The sequence below is a fragment of the Struthio camelus genome, chromosome 3, assembly GCF_040807025.1.
Source record: "Struthio camelus isolate bStrCam1 chromosome 3, bStrCam1.hap1, whole genome shotgun sequence".
NCBI classification, from domain to species: Eukaryota; Metazoa; Chordata; class Aves; order Struthioniformes; family Struthionidae; genus Struthio; species Struthio camelus.
This window is the reverse complement of record NC_090944.1, coordinates 69,211,865-69,234,313: the sequence shown is the minus strand read 5'-3', so window position 1 is coordinate 69,234,313 and position 22,449 is coordinate 69,211,865. Positions and strand designations below refer to the sequence as shown.

The window sequence follows — 22,449 nt, the reverse complement described above, 5'->3', positions numbered from 1 at the left end:
TCAGGGAAAGAAATAGGACAATAATTTAAGTAAAGTTGGACAAAAGTTTGTAAATTCTACTCATGAATAGATTCATTAATGAGAATTCTCTTCTGCTGGATACACGTTTTGAATGAAATTGTGCCCGTTTCTTTCTATGATGTTTGGGAAGCTGGTTAAAATAGTGTTTTTTCCCCTGCCAAAAAAAAAAAAAGGAAAAAAAGACATAACCGAAAAATACATGCATGGTCTTTTTTCTGTTTTTTATTAACTCGACATTGTCTCCTACAAATACGGTTTGTCATTCACCAGAAGATTTGAAATGTAGACTTAAGTTACACATAGGTATAAAAAGCATAGAACAGCACACACGGTACCACTGTTTAGACCAGAAAACATTGTCCCACAGATAAGAGCGTATACAAGCTCAGCACCATCACTCTTTCTACCTCGGGGATTCAGTCTTCAAAGCTGCAGATATTTTTACTTCTTTTCCCTCAGCTTTTGAAGCCCTGCAGACTTTCCCCTGGTGTTTCTCACCCAAGTGTGGACACGGACCGGGGAGCCACAGGGCAATTCCATTCTGCTTCATCACAGGTTATAAAACCTTGGACTCCTACTGGCTCTTGAGAAATGTTTTCCTCCTCCTCTTAGTATTTATGTACAATATATGAAGGGATACTGCATCTTTGATTTAGACATATCTCTTGCCTCATACTTAAACAATAACTTGAAAAATATTTTACAAAGAAAAAGAACATTGTTCATCTGAATGTCATTCATTATTATATTGCTATATTTTATACCCTATTATTAATATATACAAAATTTCTTAATTGCCTTTTACAGGTGCATGGAAGCATATAATATAACAGTTTTAAAATATCCCATTTTTAGATTTTTTTTTCTTGGCTCATGTCAATCTCTTTAATAAACTATGGTTGCCTGGAGAATATAGGAAGTATTTGGAATGTTGTTTAAAGTTTAATAATAACTGGTAGCATTGTCCATTTGCGGCCTGAATGGTTGGAGCACCTGTCAGGGCGATCTGGTAGAGATAGCAGCATTATAAGACTCAAACAATCATGGAAGGCTGTTAATGTGCAGTGTCGACGGGTGCCACGTTTGGTTCTTTATTTGGGATTTTTCTTTTCTTCGGCTGCGTTTTGTTTTTGTTTTCCCTCTGCTCTCGATTTTGTCTTCGGGCTGCTCGCCCTTTGTTTTCCTGTTTCGTCTCCTTACTTTCTTCTTTGTTGGACTTTTTTCTTTTCTCCTCCCTATTTTTTTTCTCTGAAATAAAAATGGTGGCACGTTAGAAGACGTTCCTCAGGCTATTAAAATCTCTGACTCACTTGCTTTGCCACAGCCTATAAAACCTGCCCTGGGTTAGCACCTCCTGTTGGAAACCAAACAGTAGTACTAGTGTTTGGAAGTGTCCGACTCCTCATCAGACTGCTAAATACGGCCACTGGACTAGCACCTCGTCAGTCTGACTCTAAGCAAATGGCTGAGATCTCCCTGGGCAGTCCCGGTGTTTTAGAGCTGGTATAAATATCTCACACACTAATTGCCTCTCTCCCACAGCCAGGGGCACAGCTCCATGTACTCCACCAAAACACAACTGGTTTGGGGATTTCTGTGGCCTAAGCCAGAGAGAGCTTCAACTATTGACTGCTCTAACTTTAACCTGGGCCAGGAGCCAGAGCAAATGGTGTGAGAGTATGGGAGGAAATTAGCCCTCTTGCTACTCCCCTATCACTGCTGATGCTCAGCTTCTAAGTCTTTTTAAATTCCCCCTTCCTTCCCTTAACCCTCTCCCCACCTATACCCCTGAGCATTTCAAGCATTGCACGTTAATTCCATGACAAAGGGCCAACTCTAGCACAGGTGTGGGACCCTTATCAAAATAAAAAGTGGTGTCTCAAATCTCAAGGTAACCTCTAAACCATCATTACAAAGCTAGATATTCGAGCTTTTTTTCTCTGTTGCTTTATGTTCTTCTTAAGAGTAGGATATAGAGGATTTTGTTACTGCTGCAAACCTCTCCAGTAAAGCTTCTTGTCCCTTCAGAACATTAAAACTTTGCATATTGGTTGTGAATAGTATTTGTAAAGTGCATTCATGCTTCTATGTCTTCCATTAGAAACAAATGCAGATATGACGTATTAACTCAAATCTGTATATGTGCCCAAGCCTAAAACAGATTTGATTTTTTCTTTGTGGAACTGGTTCATCTACTGAGCTTATATTCAAGAGTCCCAGTGACGTCTTTAAAAGCAGCCTTGCTGGTGGCTTACATTATACAATGTCACTCTGACCTGTAGTGTTCTTAATGCCTCCCTAACACGGGGAGATTTCTGGGCGAGTATCTGGCCAAATGCTCGTCATACTCATCTGGTCAAATGCTCATGATAACGTCACTACTGAAAATAAACTCTCTCTGTTTATTATAGGAAAAACACTTTTTACTGATAAATACCAGCAGAGACAATCTAGTCTTTCCTACACCTATGTTGGGTGACCCAGCCATACCTGACAATAACTTTTGATGTTTTGGGGTGCTGAATACAGAGAGCTATGGCCATTCCGGAGCCAAAACCATAGCTGGGAGTTTTTGAAAGCTTGATGGGCTCTGTAGAAGGTCATAGGGGCAGTAGGGGCAGGAGCAGTGGATTTGCTCCAAGAACAGAGTAGGTCAGATAGAGAGAGATTCAGAGGAGGTGAAGAAAGGGGAGAAAGCAAGAGGTAAGACTAAGAAGTGAGGATATGCTGTGTCCTCTTCTTGCTATGTAGTTCTGCAGCTTATTTTTCAGCTTCTACGTTCCTGACCATCTCTGCCCAAGAATGGAGAGCAGGGGAAAGTCAAGTAGGGACAAATACATGACACACTTTCTCATCTGTTGCTTCTGAGACATTCAGTAAGGTTTTAAATGTAAAGCGGCTCCTGGACTTTTAGGTAACCAGTCAGAAATGATTGCAATATAGCTCCAATATACCAGCCCAGATAGCTGCAGAATCCCTCTCTGAATTTGGCAGTGCCACCTAAGGGGTGGCAAAGGGGTGAGCAGGTGGGACCTGCAGAATAGGCACGCCAGGCTTAGCGAGAGCTAACACCACTGGGAGGACGGGGGACAGTTCTGCTCAGAAGTGAACACGTGTCTTATCCAGTTTTAATGCTATGTCTTACTAATAGATAATATGCATCCATACTGCAATGCCAGTATGGAATTTCATTCCAGTGGTTTGTAAATAGAGTTGGCCCCAGAAGAAATGTTATTTGGATGATCACCTTCCGGGCATTCAGGGTCTGCTGTTGTTTACTTGGTGATTAGCCAAAATCCTTCAGCTGTGACTTCCCAACCACAATACTTTGGACATGTTGGAAAGATACCTAATAGTTTCCCTTTTCAGTCATGGATCAAGATGTATGTATTCATATATATGTATAGGAACCTATGCAGAATATACATGACTATATGGCTGTAAGTTTTGAGAGAGACTTGACATCTAGCTAGTGACTTATCCAGGCATGGCTTTACTGTTTCTGTTTTAATTAGGCTGCTGTCATTATAAAGGATAAGCAAAAATAATCTCTGGAAGTGCTTAAAACTCAGCCCCACTTCTCTTCTGCTCAGAAGACCTGAGAGTTTATTTTTGGGTGTGCTCTGAAGCTGACTAGTTCTGTGCAATTTTATAAATGGGTTAAAACATCTCCATGCTGCTGCTGTTTGTGAGCAGGTCTGTCCTCTAGACATGTGTTGTTCTGGTGATGCAGTAAAGCACAGACAGCATGGACAAAGTCATCTTTGTCCATGCTGGTTATTTAGTTCCTTTCACCACTCTTTTAAAAAGTGGGAGTTTTTTATATGACAGTGTAATGTTACTTCCAGTTAGTGCTCAGTTCAGTTTGGAACTGAGGGAAGAGTCTGCCAGCAATTCAAGCGTGCTGCGTTATCTGCCAGCATTGCGGTGTAGCTTAAGCGGGTTTCTTGTGTGCCTATCTCTTTCTGCTCAAATCCTCGCTCTTTTCTTCCCTGATAGTTGTTCCTGAATGCTTCTTTTTTCTTCCTAACACTCACTGAACCCCACTTCCGAAGAGCACGTTGAACTGCAGTCCAGCAGAGATGCAGTTTCAACGGACCCATGGCTATCTGTAAAATGGCAAGTGGTAAACATGGCTTAGGCTGTTATAAGTTTGTATTTGAACTACTTTGCATCTAGAGAAGAAGAAAAGGCAAGGAAAGGATTAAAGTTGAAGCTGATCAAAGGAGTAAACATGACGCAACAACGAAACTTAGAAGAAAATATTCTCAGGAAATTTCAGTTTCTCCTGTGAGGAATTTTGTTGTTAGGAAACCCCTCTGTATTTGTGTATGTAACACTATACGTACACAAAAATGCCTTTTCATGCGGCTGTATTACATTTAAATACAGACCTCCCCTTAAAAATTTAGAAATGCTTTTAGAATTAAATTATCTCTTTGGAATGCCTCTCAAGTTATGCAGAACTGCGAGTGGGAAACAATGAGGGGGAAGGGGCAAAAACGTGGCCCGGAGCTCCCCTTCAGACACGTTTACCGAAAGAAGCCTTACGTAACGTAGGGAAAATTTTGTTTTCCCGAAGCGCGGCTGGCACGCCTCGCGTTCAGGCGTGAGCCGCCGTACTCCCGCTACCCAGGGAGGAGCCACCTTTCGCTCGGCTGGAAGCCGGCTCGCCCCTCAAATCGGGCTTGCCCCCCCCGCGGCGCAGGGGGGGCCGGGGAGGTGGGTCCCTCGGGCAGGGAGCGCCGCCGCCGCCGCCCGCGCGGGGGCGCCCGCGGGCCGCGCTGGGGGCGCGGCGGCCCGCGGTGCCCGGGGGCGCCCGAGCTGCGTTACCGAAGTCGCCTGCCGCGAGGCAGCGGCGCAGGAATATAACAAACCCTTTTAAAATTGAAGACCGGCGGGGATAAGCCCTTGCCAACGGGAGACGGTCAAGCATTTTCCAAGAGAACGTTTTGCTGATGAAAAGGCAGCTTCCTCGGAATCGAGTAGTTCCATGGAGTAGTTATTTGGAATTAAAATAGACTCTGTTTCGGAACAGAAAGTTCATGCAGGCAATGGTACTAGAAGATTTATCTATAGGCATTTTTTCTTGTAGATAGGGGATATTTTACTACTTGTAAGAATGACAACTTTTTATATTGAAGAAAAATCTACAGACCGGTCATAATTTTGAGAAGTGCAGTAGTTCACATTGAATTCAGATGGTGAAATTAATTCAGAGAACAATATAACTACACGTCAGATCTGCTTAAAGGCGCTGAGTCCTTGTTAATCTAATTTATAGCCCGTGGGCTAAGCAATCCCTGTGTTTGCATTTATGTAATTCACGTTTGAATACATCTTTATATATGTAAACCTGGGTATTTTAGAGAACCCTGTGCATTATCTCCTCAGATGTGGTGCTCCCGCTACACATATAACCTTATTTTGTGGAGTGGAGGAAGGAAGGCGGGGTCATGGTATGGGAGAATTTGATGCTTAAAGAGTATCATGTGAGAGTGTTATATACTGAAAAAATCATGACTGACATGAACTAACCACTGCACTGAAAAGTTCATCTACTGTAGGCATTGCCACTTAGTTCCACCCTATTATACTCAGCTCTAATTACTCAGAGCGGCGTACCTGCTCACTTTTCCCTTCCGTGTGCACCTAAACCTCTAGTCACCGTAGGAAGCCATAGGATCTGATTGTGCAAAGTGCTTTGCTTTGGTGGGTGCTGTCACAAGACGGGTCTGCCAGAAACCCGACAGGGGTGAGAAACTGGCCTCAGGCATTTAGGATGATTGTACCTCTGCTGGAGAGATTATCCCATGAGGACATTTGTTCTGGAAGAGCAGAAGGGGCAAGAGGAGGCACTGAACTGCTTCCGTCAGGACTGCAGGTCTCTGTCTGGGAGGGTCCTGGCATTTCTACTGTGTATGTATGTCACCAGGGACCACAAAACCCTCCCCACTACACTGTAATAAACTGAAGACCTATAATAAAAGACCGCAAGCCACAACTGTAACGTGCCATAGTGTTCTTTCACACTCCTCACAACCTCAGCTGACCTCTGAGAGCTTTCACTATTGCTGGGACACTGTCAGCAGCAGGGCTTACAGGAGTCCGTGAGGTGTGTGGACAAAAAAATGGGAGCTAAGTGCCACCAATTCACATCCCCACTTCTTCACACCTTCTCTCTCCACTCCTTTCTGAGAGATTTATTTTAGTCCTCTTAGAGGTGTTGCCCCTTCCTCACTATGCTATCTGGAGAACCTGATGAAGAAGCTGTGTTGAGTGAAGATACCAGCAACCGGGGCATGCCCTAAGCTCCAGAGCTACTTACTACAGCTCTGCCTATAATCCAATCACTTCATATTATTCAGATAGGTAGATCGCTCTCATTTCCAAGAAACATGACCCTTTTCTTCTTGTGGAGCACAAGCAGTAATATATATTCACACTGCTTGCCAAGATAACAAGCCTCAGGACCCCCAAGAGCCCAGTGATGCAAAGGACATTAACCTTTCATTCACAAGCCATCAGCAATTGATTCATCTGCTAAGGCTTTTTGAAGCTGCAACAGCATAGCTTTCTTATCAGTGATCATTGTTTTCCTAGTTATGATAGCCTCATTTTATAATCACTAGATTTGCAGGTGAACAGAATGGTGAGGGTCAACAATTTCAGAATTTCCCAGGTGCTACATGACTCAATGCCTTTCCTGTCCTTATTTATCCCTCTTGAAGATGCACTGACTGCTGAAGTGGATCTTGGTAAAAATTTTAAAGGAACCCAAAGGTGTTTAAGGAGCAGTTAAATTGTCTAAGCATAGCTTCTGCTGTTGAGATGCATAAGGATAGCCTACCTGGCCTCCATGACCCAGTCCAAAAGGGTACAGGTCTTAAGGCTTGTGTCATATCCACAGTCCTGTGTGATACCTGTCTTAGACATCTCAAGATAGCTCAAATGGTACAAACACAGTCAAGCAACCACATCAGAGCCTTAGTGACTAACTCATATTTATGTGCTTATTTTCTGTTGAAAATAGAAATATTTCTGTAGATTCAGGCTCTAGGTGATGTAGGAGCCTGAAGCCTACTGTCTTTCCATGACATTTAGGGTCTTTGAATTTCATTTGCCTCTGAAAATAGAATCTGTACTCCTAAACTGCATTCATTAGAAAAATTTAGCTTCTTATTTATGAAGTGTGCGCTTGCTTGCCCCTTTCAAGAAAGGGACAATACTGAGGCAGGCGTGTTAGGGGGAATGAGAAAACTGTATCTAAATACAGGAACAGATTAGGCCTACCAAAAGCTATTTGCTACATAAAACAGGCAAACTAGGAAGCGAGGAGACCAAGCAGATTAATAAACCAAGAAAGAAGGTGTCAGAATTTGCTGCTGTTACAGGTAAGGAACATGTTGTGTCCCGTTACGTGCATGGGAAGGAAGAAAGGATCATTTCTTCCATGGGCTGCTTGGGAAATGACACTGCTACACTCTTGAGCTCTCGAGCAAGGCATATGGCGAGTCCCTAGCTTAATTGTCCTGTGATGACCTTTTTGCAATAGAAGTAGGTTGGTTCTGTCTTTCCTGTGCCATGTGTTTTCACACATTGTCAGTGCTTGAAAATACAAGAATATCCTGTGATCAAAGAAGGAGGTAGAGGAGGAGGATTTCTATAATGAATTCTGTTTGCTGTTTGCACAGACATTTACTGCCGTCTGTGCAAAACAGAGCCTTAGGGAATTTATTTCCTTGTGTAGTTGTCTGTTGGAACTAAGGGAGTTTGTTAGCAGCCTTGTTTTAATCAGGACTAATGTTGCGCTAACAATACCAATTTTATAATTACGTGATAGTTTTGATCTTATAAGAATATACAGCTTATAAAATCTGAACAAAGTTTCCAAAGAAAGGAAAGTGATGGTTATTTAACAGTGCATAAAATTACTTCACATATTTTAGGACAGGAAGTGACATACACCACGCTGGAATTTAGGGAAGTGGTGTTTTCTCTCAGACCTTTATGCCGAGCCTCTTTTGAGATTATTATTAATGACATCTGAACAGGATTTGAGTTTTACATCTCTTCTAAGACGGGAAGTGGTAGATGTGAGTCCTGATCCACTGTATAACTTTCTTTTAAGACTCACAGAATCAGAGGACAATATAAATGTTTCATAGAGATTGTAGTGATTGGGTACCAAAAAATCTCACCCTGTTGTTACAGCTTCAGAATATTGGCATAAATCTATATAATAGCTTATTGTCCTCTCGGGCACCAATATTCTAAGTCCTCCCATTAGCCCCGATTGAGGTCATAAATACAGCCCTTTTTAGAGACTTAGTTCAGCTGGTGCAGGCTTTTGAACAAACCAGAAGTAAAAATGGGATGCTGCATTATGTCAGAGCTGCATGTTTAGTCTGCCTCTCTAGAAATAATCAAGAAAAGTTATACATGATAAGAGACAGATGCTGGTGCCTCAGCAGACATTTGAACTCTTTCTAGTACAATAGCATAAAGGAGAAACTCCCAAAGAAAGCTGGTTCTTTAGCATTAGCAAATTTGCACTCAAAATGGTTTTAAGGGAGGGATAAACAAAAGAAGACTTTTTCTTTGGCTCTACTTAAACTAATCACATTAACACAACCTGTAAATTTTGAAAATATTAATATAATCCAAATGTTTTGGTGCGTCCATAAACAGACAATATAGAATGCTTTTTCTCCCTAAACGAAGCACAGCTTGGTTCTGGGCTGTGCTGCTGCTTTAGCACTGACACTGAAGTGGAATTTCTAATCCTAGTTACTCTTAAATTTGGACTGAATTGGCAGTTCCTGTCTCAGTACTGGTCCTTCATTTGGTGTTAGTCTTACATGTGTGTGCATTTGTGAGCACATTTATGTGTGTGTTTATATGCAAACACAGGCACACAAATATAACTCCGTAATTCAGAACCTCAGGTAAACCATAGCAGTGCTGGGTTGGAAGTCTGAAAAGGGCAGTTGTCTTTCTAACGTCTGGTAGCTTTCCATCACCTTTTCTACTCCAGTTGTAAATTAGGAGCAGTGTCTGAGTGCAGCAGCCCATGGAGCACTGTTATTAATGTGTGAGGCAAAATCTCCACGCTGTGAACACTGCAGGTCTGTTCCCAACATGACCTCTCTGCAGACAGGGTCAAGAATGGGTAATGCAGAATTGGCTGGACCGGCACTCACTGCCTGAAGCGGTGCTAAGTTTTGTTTATGAGGAAACCAAGGTGAATGAGGTGAAGCTGGGAGAGCAGGGAAGGGAGAAAGTCTTGCTTTCATATGTAGCTGAGAGTTCAGAACTGCTTCTAGGACCTGTAGTCTAGATATACTCCTAACTATATCTGCACTAGTTCATTAAAAGAGTGCCGAGGACGGTTCCTGCCATCTATAATGTCAACTTGTTAGGAAGGTCCCTGGCATAGCCCTGGCTAGAGCTAGTCCCAGACAACACCTAGGCATGTTTTAGAGTTAGCGAGGGCCAGGGACAGTTCTCGAGATGTACTCTGAATGAGACCACTCTGTTTTGGAAACAAAGAAAGTTTAGTAGTATGAATGCAGCCTGACCGTGTCAATGGGCATCAGGGCCAGGGAACTTGGGGATCTGGCAGCATTTCATTTACTAATATAGATAATGGCCTTCGATTCCACTTGGAGCCCTTTCCTTATGTCTCTTTAAGTTTCTTGGTGTTCCAGAAAGGTGAGGAAGGAAGATGGAGAAGTCAACAGGATACAGCTCTGGCCCCCCCTTTGCATGGTTCACTTATCCCATCTCTTCTAAGCTAAGTTTGTTTGCTTTCCCACATGGAGTGATACATGTGCTGACAGGTGGATGTGAGTCCATGCACATTTCACAGGTAATCCAGTCCAACCTGACTGATTGATCAGATAGTTGTCAGTAACTAATATGCACGGGGAAGGCAGCGCCTGATGGATCCACTCAGCAAAATCATCAACCCAGAACCAGGGTGTTATTATTTAAATTTGCCAGAGGCCAGATTCTGCCCTCTGTTGTACTTGCTCAGACACAGTCAGGTCGTTGAGGCTGGTGTCTGGTGTAAGTGAAGGGAGAATTTGCTTCCGAGGATGCTCTTCAAAACAAGGTGTTGAAAAGCAAATGTTTCTTTCTGTTTCCCCTCTCCAAGATTATATATATACTATGTCAGCTTGCCAAAGCGTTGATCCTCCCCTCTCCAGGAATTTCCCAATACATTTTCATCCTAAGTGGAATGACAGGTTTTGAAACATCCTACAGAGCAGGGACTCATCTTAAAAAAGAGGACCCGAAGTTTCAAAAAGGGTGGTGTGACATTTCACTTTAACCATTTCCCTGTGCTTCTGAAGAGGTTCTCTCACCTACTCAGAGGATACCTGGCAGTTCACCACTTAGGCAGCAACCTAGGGAGAGGGGGACCACCAAGACTTCTGGGCTGCCTCTGAAAAAGGCTCAAGAGCTTTCCATGCCAAACTGACTCAGAGCTGATCCCTAGGAAGCTGAGGTGACCAAGATCCTGTGAAAAGGATCTCAGGGCTTTCAGGCTTGAGTCCTTCTCAGCCTGCCAGGTGAGTTACCAGGGCCCAACTCAACAGATAAGCTGGAAGAATACTAGGCAGGAGCTTAACACAAAGGCAAAGTTGTTTCACAATCGGTCTGCTTTCCCCTCTAAGTTCATTGAAATCAACATGTTTCTGGGAAATGTGATGACTTTGATAATTTGGTATTTTCCTTTCCTTTGGAAAATTGAGCCCCATAAAATGTGAACTCCAAAGGTTTCTAAGAAGAGGTCATGGAGTACGTGCATGAAAAAAAAATCAAATGCAATTGTTTTAACATTGCCTGAGAGCCTTCAATTGAAAATGAATCACAGATAGAAATTGTGTAAATTTTGTCCAGGCTCTTTCATTTTTTTTCAAGAATGTGATAAGTTTATTCCTTTTCAGTCCTTCTGGGAATGATCTGTGAGTCTAGGGCTGTTTGTAGTAACACTGGCTTTGCACACTGAAATTAGCAGTCAGCTTTATGAGTAGTCTGAAGCGGAATGTGAAGAATGAGTGTATTCCATGTGACAATGCAACACTTGAATCCATTTTATTTAATATGCTTTCTAAACTAACCAGCACCGTACCATTTAGATCTGACATGAGTGATGTTAGAGGGCCCAAAGGTTAGATGAGATCAGCCCCCGCTGCGATGAGAAAGCAGCCTCTTGTGACACACAGGACCAGGAAGTGCTAAGAAAAGTCTGTAACCCATTAGCCACCCCACCAGCAGATCTGCCATGCGTCCCATCTACCCAATTCCTACCAACAGTATATAATGGCTACCCAGCAGAACTTGCTGTAGGTGTTTTATTTTCCTGCTTGGTGCTTGGGTGGAATCATAAGAGTGCTACAGTAATGCCAATAAGGTGATGATAATTCCAGGCTTTCCACTTTTTAAGCATGCCCGTGGGGTGTGCACAAGAAATACCGCAGGGCTCGTGATGGGAGCTGAATTCTAGGGCTACAAAAAGGTTTGAGGGAACCCAAAGCAGAAGTCGAGCGAGTGACATTTTCTGTATTATGATGTATTACGAGAAGCGAGGATCTTCTCTAACCTCTGAAAACTGGGATTCTGGGGACCAGCAATCTCTCTTTCCAGCCCCCTCCTGCCACCATCTGAGGAAGTCCACTGTACATCAGTCAAATAGTGTGTTACATGTTTTTTTTGTAAAACCAGATAACTATCCAATTCCCTTCCCACTCTAAGCACTTTCAGACTCAAAAAGAAACCACTCACTATTTCTTCAAATCTGAATTTCACCTGCTTTTGCTAGGGCACTTTTTTATAACATCTGAAAGCAACTCTATTGTGACTAAAACCAATAAAAAATTTGCAAGGGTCTGTTGTGTCATGCTGGGAAATACTTTGTAGACTGTCATACAGTTTAGACGCCTTAGGATAAGAAAACAGCAGACAATTGATGCACGCATACTGTAGTAAGATACTAAAAGGAGCAGGATGTTCTGTGCAAAGAGTCCAAGGCAAACAAACCCCTACCCCAACCGTGAACTCTAAAAAGTAACCTAAAATTGTTCATGCACTTTTTGTGTGCCTGGTATCTGTATTTACAGAAAGTTAATTTATCTACTCTGAAACAGTGAGTTGCTTTTAATTAGAAAACAGAGATTGTATCTGACTTAAACCTGAATATCTGCCATGGTGTTCAGAGGGATGCTGTACTAACACAGAGACTCTTTCATATTAATACAGGCCCTGAACTCCACAACCATATTATAGGGAGATTCCAGGACTGAGGACTATGTCAGATATTTAAGAGATTTGTCCGTCATAGCTTTGGTTTGATTTAAGAGCACTAGGGAAAAAAAATCCAACAACGTAAAATGCTTTGTGGCTGGAAATGTGATCCTTGGTCTCAGTGGAGGACTTTTTTTTCCTGATGTGCTTAGTAATAAAGTCTTTATATAATTTTCTCAGCTTCCACATCTGTAAAATGGAGATAACTTTTCCTTAGCTTTGAGAGGTGCTTTGGGATCTACAGATCAAAAGCACTACTAGTGCAAATCGAAGCCACTAAAGTGAACAGGACTCCTCCTGACTTCGGTTAACATTTTAAAGAACCAACTAGCATGCTTCAATGGAATAGAGAGCTCAGGGTGTGTCGTTACAGAGTACTGTTTCCTTGCTCATCCTTATAGGTAGTGGTGGCTGGCTCATCCACTGGTGTTCTCTCCCACCACCCACATCCATACAAGGAATAAAGTTAGTTCCTCTGGGTTTAAACTAAATCCTTCTGGTTTAGCAATGCACATTTCTACTTAGGCAATAAACATCTGTTGTCTGCCATTCACTAATATTAATTATAAATGGTCACGAGCTCATGGGATCCAAGTCCACCAGCTGAGATTTTTCCAACTCTGACCTTGTTAGGGTTTGTATAAAAAGTGTTCAGAAGGGTCCTTCTGTGCTTGAAGCCAACAATAAGTGCAATTTGCAGAGTACAGCATTTGGATTATGCACTTAGAACGAGGGCAGTCAGAACGGGTGATGGGGAGAGGGGAGGGAGGGAGGGGAAGAATATAGAGCCTGAAACAGTATTCCTTTAATTGTTTAAATGTTTTAGACCTTTCTGTAGGGTAATGACAGGGAGAGGCATTGTCCATAATGACACTGGACCATCCATTAAACATTACTGTAAATGAAAGGTTGCGTGAATTAAAGGTTGTTCATCTCATGTTTCAGGAATGTAGCTGTGTTTCATGTCCGAAGCCTGTTTTCCTTTTAAATGGAGTTCTTCAGATGACAAATGGGAGAGAGAATTTCAGAAAGCAAATGGGCAGAAGTAAATATATGCTTAAGAACAAAGCAGAGACATAACTGTAGTTGTAAATCTTTATACTGGGGCTACTGTTTGCTGTAGTTATTGAGGAGGATTAGATCAGAATCGAGAAGTTTCACTACTGGGTCATTTTGCTTGGAAATCAAAAATCAGTAGAAAAAAATTCATAGCTGTTCATTAAATTTTACCCTTAACATCACCTGTGTGTGTTTCAGTCACGGATCACTAGTTTGTTCTTTTACTGCCATTTAGTACTTCAAATAACTGAAAATAGAAATTTTAGGAAATATTTTTTCTGAATTTTGCCTCAAATGCATGGACCCTTAATTTTTAAATGATAAATGTTTATTAGATTTTTCTCCCCTGTAATTTCTTGCCACTGCAAAATTATTTCAACAGAAATTAGTGAATAGTAATATCTATTTGTAGCAGTTCTTAAAATGAGATCAGTTTTCTTTTTTTCAGGCCTAAGCATGTAGCAATACGCCCTTAACAGGCCACATCCTCATCTGCCCATCTTAGTTTCGTTGGCAGAATGGTGGCAACTTATATCTCTGGCGAATTTGCATGACAAACTCTCTGAAATTTTTTGCAAGAAAATCTGGCTCTGTACTCATTCTATGATAATGATTGAAAGCTGATGAAGGCAAAGCGTGAAGAACATGACAGACAGCTCAGCAATGCAAAATGCCTAAACTGGACAAACGGGAAGGAAAGTTGATTTCAATTCCTTGATTCAAGCCCAAATAAAACTCTGAGCCTAGTAAAGACAACAGGAGGCTTTGTACTGATATCTATGGACAGAAATACTTGGATCTGTGCTCTATAGCTGTGCAGTGTGCTGTATCTCTGGGGAAGTCTTACAGAGGGCAATTGGCACGAAAGAATTTTATGGAAATTTTGTAGCAATTTTAGAAATGTGGGGTAGCTTATCAAAGTGTTATCTAGTCCATTGCTGTGCTCCAAGGCAGAACTACTATACTTAGACTGTCTCCAATAGATAGATGTTTGTCTAACCTCGTAAAAAATCTTCCACGATGGAGATTCCCACAACCTCTCTCCTGGTCTTTATGATCTCTGATAATAGCATTGGATGTTATCATCTTGTTGGAAACATTCTGAAGCTCCTTTAGACCTTTACAATGAAAAGTTATGGCAGCAAGTTTTTCTTTTTCAGAGCTATGAGATTGGAGGAAAACTGGAGGGTGTCTGCCTAAGCAAATCAAAGGCTACCTCAGGTGTCCGAGCTGGCAGGGGTATGTGCTGAGAAGAGACAAGGAGACTAGAAATGCAGAGACCTGGGTGGAGAAAAGCAAACAGAGCTAACTGGGTGGGGAAGAACAGACAAATATCCAGTAAGATGAGGAGAAACAGCAGCCAGAAAGTGCTTCTTTGTTTCCACTTTGTTATAAAGAAATGCTGAAAATCCCTTCTTTACAGCTAGATCCAAAGTACTCTTAAAAGTCAATGGGATTTCAGTGGGTCTTGGATCAGGCCCTCTAAAAGAATGGCAGCTAATACAATAGTGAATGAGTGCCATTTCTCTTCATGATTTACAGTGTTATAACAGCATTGCTATACATGGAAGTGTTCCACAGCCCAGGATTTAACTGATTAAACAGTACTGCATGTGTCACCATTAGGCTTGAAACATCCACTGCCTGATTTACTCTGTAGCTCACATACCCCAAATGTTTTGCATTCTTGGACTAAATTTGATAGATGTACTAGCAAACTTCTCTCTTGCGTTTGTTCTTCTTTCCAGGAAACACAGGCCGAAATGGTAAGGGGTTTAGTTCTCCAGATGGAAAGTGCCAGGTGAGCCCTGCTGTTAATCTAGCCTCTTCCCTTCATCTTTCTTCTGTGGTAATACTGCCCAAAGATGAGAAAACAGATTGCTGTGGTCTTCTGGAAAGTCAAGGGGGAGAAGCTGACAAGATATCTTGCCGTGGCAATCAGCCTGGAAGAGGCTAATTTTTCTTTCAGCTGTGACCAGCGTGTCCCTCAGAAAAATCTCCATTACTTACTAGAAGTTAGGGCAGGAGCTTTGGAAATGTCAGCGGGGAGAAGTGATAGAAAGATCAGTGTGGAGAAGGAGATGGATAAATGAAGAAGGTACAAGCAGACCAAGGAAGTGATATGGGACAGGAGAGAATGATACTCTGCTGTTTCACGCATGGTCTATGCCCTGCATCTGAGAAGAGAGAATAGCCATGGTTACTCATTTTCCTCTCCCTGAAGCACAGCAAAGTGACGGCACTGAAGGTAAACGTGCCATGGTTTGGTAAGGTACACCTGTACTGAAAAGAAGGCCAGGGACCAAGTAAACCCCTAAGTATCTACACTGCATACCTGTTAGTTCGTTCCGGGACTCTTTTTGGATTGCAACAACCATCTCTGTTTCCCCAGACACATCTGCTACAGAGAGAATAGCCCCAACTAGTTGGGTTGCAAGCCAGCTGGTGCCACTTGGCCTTGTGATCAAGGCTTGGACCTTTGCCTGCTTTTCTTTAGCAGTGTAGACATAGCTGTGGAGTTCATATTCTAAGTCTGGGGCTGGTCCTCTCAATCCTAAACACTTTTGTTTGGAAAGGGTGATATCAGAGATGTGTTGGAAATTTGATGCTGACTGAGTACATGATGGGGACTGTGGAAGGGTGGAGGAAGAGGTTGAGAGGTTTGTTTTCAGTCCTGTTTTTCCTGCAGGGCTCAGGCATCTAAAAGATACATTAGATAGATTAGCCAATTCTGGAGCACAAGGAGGTACCAGAAGGGAAGATCGGATATAGAAAAAGAGCTGATTTCAATCCTTCATTTGATTTAGTGATGCAGGGAAAACAGCTCTCATGTGGTCCATGTCTAAATAGAAGAATGCGATAAGCTTTTTCTGATTCACTTCCCTTGCAGAAGCAATTGACTACACTCTTCCAAGCTTTAAAATAATTACCGTTTCCATTAATATGAGGTTAATGTTGTTTACCCACAGTGTGTCCAGCACATTTTTTAGAACGTGTTGCAGAAGATCTCAGGGCAGCTGAGCGACCTCCCATCTGCTCTCAGGCCTGCCAGAACAGGGAGGAGAAAGGAGGGGAAAAGAGAGGAGCTGGCAGCAGAAGAGGTGAACATGTCCAGAGAAGTATGGGGACAATGTCATCCCAGCACCATGCTAGGCTAAAACCTTCTGTATATCTGAAGACCTGACAGGTTGGTATATAGCTACAGCCATTTTCAACCTGTTTTTTTGTTGAGGTACATATTATTCAGAAACTACAACGTAGGCAAGTTACACAAGTGCACAGCCAAACATGCTGTATGTGCAGGGGTACACAGCATGTGCACAATGTGCACATGCCTGTCAGAACTGTGACGTACGATGAGAATTTAGGTTGATACCAACAACCAAACAAAAGATACTTGTAGCAAAACACAGCCTGACCATTAATTAGTTCAGATTTTAATGTTTCAATGTGCAGCGGAACCTAATAAGCCTTTCAAAAGTGCCTAACTGTGATTAAATTTTGAAAACTTGTATATATTTATCTGCACCCTTAGGCTTTGGATACCCCTAAAAGTTGGTCTGAATGGCTGACAGTTTAAAAGTGGCTTTTTCCTACCTCTTCAGATTTTGACCTCTACAGCCAGTACATCCTTTGTTATGAGCTACGTTGGATTCACAGATTGCTCTGACTCGTGTTGGTCCGCATTTTCTCCTCTTCAACCTTTTCACCTAGATCTCTTTTTTAGGTTGTGCCTCTTCCTGCAGGCCTGTGGGAGTGGATAGCACTGTGCGTTCTGTGCCCTGATGGTGCTTGAGGTACGCCCAGGGAGCCATTTTAGTGGACTCTGCAAATAGTGGATTCTTAGTCTCAACAGCGCTACTCTTAGAGGCTAGAAATGTGTTAAAGTTAAAGAGTCAAAAGCCTTGCAAGGGAAGGAAATGAGAGGTCCTCTTGGCAGAAGCAAACAGAAAATAAACAGCTAAACTCTTCACAAGACAGATCCCTCAATTATAGTAGCTCAGATTCACAAAGGCCAGCGTTATGACCCATTGGCGTATGCAATATATAAACACAAGGATGCAGTAATTAGCTTCATGTTCATTTTGAAGCTTCTGAAATCCTGTGACCTACCATGGAGTAAGGTCATTAACCATAACCACACTAGTGACCTTCACAGAGAACACCCCATCTCTCACAGTTATTCTAGAGAACTGTGCACTGTGCTGTCTCTCTGGTTCATGAGTTCAAGTTCTTGTTTTAAATGCCACAATACATGAGGGAGAGGATGTGACTTTTGAGATGAGCTGTGACTGGAATATCTTCCTTTCCAATATACCTATACTTAAGACTTAAATACTGGTAAGTAAAAATACTCAGTACCAAAAATACCCAGAATTTCCTCCAATTCTTTTTTTTTAATCAGAAAAATTCATTTAAAAATAGTACATTGGGGAATCATTGGCCGGGTTTGGGCTTCCATTTCTCTGGGAACATACTTTTATCATTAGTGTGTGGAGCAGATAAGGACAGCCTACTTATAGCCTGTTCTGTAAAGGACAATTCACCTCCAGATAAGCAGGTATCCAGCCGTTACTAGACGTTCATTAATACACACAACAAAACAGTGCTCTTATCCTGATTTTGCCAACATCTAATGGAATGAATATTAGGAACAAGTGTTTTTCACCTCTACTTTCATTTTGCTTTGGCTGACCCCACAGCTCCCCTGGGACATACTTGTCATGTTTACAGAGTCAGCCTGGGTGAACTGTGGTTTAGCTTTTGCAGTGTTCTCAGGTCATTACAAGGCAGAGGAGGGGAACGTACCATTTAGTTCTAAACACATGAAAAGTTAGCAGGTCCACATAACTCGCAGGAGGCTGTCCTTAATAGTCATTGGAAAGAAACAGGCACTTTCAGGGGGCAAATCATTTTGCCCTTCTTAGAATATATCTTACAGTGACATGAATCCCCCTTCCCAGGTGCCACATACCACCATTAACATGACCCTTCAAGAACTTGCTTAGACACAAACCACTAATGTTTAGCTTAAGTGCACCCACAGAGGCTGAGTGAAAACTCCCAGCTACTCATTCCTTGTATGAATTCTTAGATAGCAAACCCTCTCTCTCTGTGAAAAGCACATACCCATCTTTATTTTGAATGACAAAGAAAAAATCCTGATGGTGCACTTGGGATCTTGTCTTAACACAGTCCAAATACTGTCAAAGGTCAAATTGTGCAGTGTGACAACAGAGCTCTACAAAGTGCACAAGCAATTATTCCAGAGACTCATCAGCCCAGCATTTGCAGGAAGAAATGATTATTACTACATGAATAAATGTGTTGATGTGGCACATAACTTATGAAAGGCTTATGTGGCTACATGGCTTTTTGTGTTGTGAAGATCACAAAACCTTGATTTTATATGCCATGATTAAAAAACCTATTCAAATATGAGGTGAAACTCCCACTGATTTTAAATGGCTTCTTTCACTACTATAAATGAATTCCTAACCTTATCAAATGCAAGTTTTCCCGTTAAGATTAGCAATGACACAACTTCCACATACATCTTTCAAAAGTAATACAACTTCTACATCTGTTCTCTTCTTTTCTGTTAAGGATTTTTTTTCTTTCTCTGTTCTGATTGGGATAGCCTAATTGAATATTAATGAAAGCAGTGCACCCAAACAGAAGATCAACTGCAGAACCTTTTCTTCATGAGAAGTGCTAAAGCGGAACTCAATTTAGACTGCAGAGCCCTCTGTGCTCCATTGATATATATGTCTGTATGGCATCAGAGTTAGTTTAACTTAGGGTGGGTTGTGCAGTGAGTTTAAGTTATGTGAGTACAATTAGTTTATTGCTTAATATTTTAAGCTTGTTAGTATTAAGTTACGTTGTTTTCAGCTAAAGTAACATCTTCATGAATGGCTTGGGATTTTGAGCTCAGTGGTGGTTTTGGAAATGTAATGAAAGCCTGATAGGACTCCTTCAACACGCTGTAGCCAATTGAAAACATTTTCAGACATGATCTGATTAATGCGTTGAAGGCATTATGTGCACATATACCAATAAGGGATGGAGGAACTAATTCAAAGAAATAGCAGAGCTGGCCTGAATTTGAACCTTCCTAGCTATTGAAATCAAACCTGGGTTTTTGTATTTGCGTAAGCACAAGACAGGCTAGAAGCTTAGCTTTAAAAGTTCCCAAAAATATATACACTTTGGTCATTAAAACTGCTCAAAAGCAAATTCCATTCCTTTGATTCCCTTGTCTCTGCCGGTCTGTATCTGGAGTTCAGCTACTCATCTCAAAGACATGGCTTTCTCCCTTACTTTTGCTGCACACTAAAAAAAGATCACAGTATGACAACTGTATTCTCCTTACAGCACAAACCATCAACCGACAACCTGCTTTGCTTCCAGGGAGGTGTCTCTTCCACTGTTTGAAAGCACTCTTGAGAATTTGGGGTAAAATTGTCCCTCTTCCTTTCATAATAGAATCCTGCTTTCAGATTATATGAACTGACAATCACTACGCTCTGCAGTGAAAAATTAATATGCTCTTTGTATGGATTCTGATAGCTTTTCATGTCTAAATGCTTGCATTTTTGCTTCTTAGTAAAAGGAACTTTCTTTGGTCTGCTTTTTCAGAGAACTCAGCACAATCAGCATTGGATCTCTCCCTAGAACATCTAAATGCCACTGACACACAGATGTATCAATATATAATCAAGTAATAATTGAAATTTATTGCTATGTGTTTTACAACAATGCGATTATTTAACCAGCGTAGCCTATTAGCTTGCATAATATCCAGCTTCCTAAGATATGTTCCTCATTTGCAGCTACCTGCTTAGTCTTTTGGTGAGTGTTTTCAGTCTCTTCAGACTGATCAGAAAATGTTCTCCGAAAGCATGTGAAACTGACTACTCTATGGGGGTTAGCTGGGCTTGAACAGGAAAGTCTTATCATAAAGGTCTTCTTCCATTTGGATGCAGAGCCTTGGCAGAATTACTTATGCATGAAAAGAAGCAATTCCTCCCCCACAAATACTTCTGTATGCAATTTTGATACTTGTCTTTTGGCCAGTAAAGGTCAATCTCATGCTCATTTGCAGACAGCAGCCCAAAGGGACATGTGCTTAGCCAGAGCATGTTTATTGAGGCAAATAAATAAATATTATTTTGTAATTTGCCATGTTTGCCATGCTCTGCAAGTTATGCCTTTGCAGTGCATCAAAAAATGCATTTGCCATTTATGGACATAGCTGCAACAAACAATTGTCTAAGTATAACTATCCTGTCGTCTAAATATGACTATCAGTGAAAGGTAGGACCAAGAAGATGCTAAGTGTAGAAAGGTAAAAGTAATACTACACTGTACTGAAGGTGCAGAACAGAAAGTAGGAGGGAGAGAAAGGAAGAAGAAGAAACTAGAATTTAAAATCATACAGTCTTGCAGACTGAAAAGAACTGGTCATCATGGGTTTAAAAGAGCAAAATTATGAAATGAATTATAATGAATTACTGAATTACAAACGTAGCATGTATGTGAAACATACGGAAATTGCTATGTCGGATCACGTTGCGATCAACTAATTTAGCGCAAGAGTGAGTTAGAGGAACCTTTTTAGGCTAGTAGAGTTATCTGCAACCTAATTATTCCCATTTACTTGCATTCATCCTAAGAAAAAACTAGCACCTTCTCCCATTAAAACTTCTAATTTCATATCCAGTGAGGGAAAAGGAAAAGAGTTATAATAGATCTTGCCAGCCTCTGTGACACACTAGCAGATAAAAACAAAAAAAAACCACCTCTTCATTTGTTTTATCTCATTTTGTGTAGCCATTCCAGAAACGTGCTTGAATACTTGAGACAGCAGCAACTTAACTGACTAATATCCTATCTCTAATCTCAACTTCTCAAGCAAAGTCACTGAGATATCTCTGATGAGCATCATATCCCATCATCATATGGTCTTTGCCCTAACTCCTTCGGCCACAGATGTGTTCAACAACAGAAGCGGCAGTAGCTGAACTAGCTAACTATGTCTTCATGGCCACAGAGAAAAGATTAACAGTACTGTTGATACTGACTGCTAGGTCTACGAGTGGATTTCATGTTGGAAGCAAATAATGGAATAATAATAATGTAATAATATAGTGGAAGCTAAATTCCAAAGCAGTACTTGAGTTGTAAGGTAGAGGTAAGTCTCTGAAGGGTGTTTTTCAAATGTTCTTAACAGCAAATCCAAAAATATTTACTTTTCTTTCCCTTTCCAAAGGTGTTTTTGTTGGTATCTCCTCCTCACCTCACTGACTGAAAACAGTTAGCCATAACAGCAAAACCTCCCTTGGCTTCTTGTGCAGTCACTGTGTTGTTCAAAGGGAAACAGAAGTTCCTGTCAGTGTAATGAGGGACAGTGGCAGTGGGGAAGCTAAGTTGCCTGGAGATCAAGTTGGAAAGCTTCATTTCCCCTTTTCTATAGGAAGAGAAAGAAAACTTTTAGCTTAATTGTCAGTTTCCTGGCTTGTGTCACCATAATCCATCCCTTAAATTTGTTTTAACCTCATTTTTTACGTGTAAATTTCCTCAGTTTTATTAAGGATTATCCTTTTTTTTTTTTAAATTTGTCTCCTTATGTAGATGTATGAAAGTGGATGGCTTTCATGTTTGTGGCTACTGTTACAGGAGATTGTATAGTGGTGGATTTCAGAATATTAAAAATAAACCCTAAATAGCTCAGTTTTGTTCACAGACATACACATGCAAATCCCAAGGGTGCAGACAACGTTGGAACATAGGCTGCATATAGCTGCATTGGTTTCAAAGGAATTGTTTACTCACTCTAAAACAAGCCAGAATATAGCCCATGACATGCCCAAAAGGAAGTAAAACAAACCTTTATGCACTTTTCAGGAAAAAAGAAAAGAAGAAAAAGAAAAAGAAAAAGAAAAAGAAAAAGAAAAAGAAAAAGAAAAAGAAAAAGAAAAAGATTTATTCCTTAAGTAAAGGACTTTTTGTGCTGTACAATATTTTTTGAATATGATTTGATCCAGAGCCTAT

At 41.2% G+C, this 22,449-nt stretch overlaps 1 protein-coding gene across 1 annotated transcript in view; it reads right to left on the bottom strand.

Annotated features, from left to right (window-relative positions):
* Positions 1–217: 217 nt before the first annotated feature.
* RSPO3 (R-spondin 3) overlaps positions 218–22,449 on the bottom strand; it is a 64,788-nt gene continuing 42,556 nt past the window's right edge. Inside the window, exon 5 of the mRNA XM_009682867.2 lies at positions 218–1,269. Coding sequence (XP_009681162.1) covers positions 1,076–1,269 — 194 coding nt within the window. The 3' untranslated portion in view covers positions 218–1,075. The remainder of the gene's footprint in view (positions 1,270–22,449) is intronic.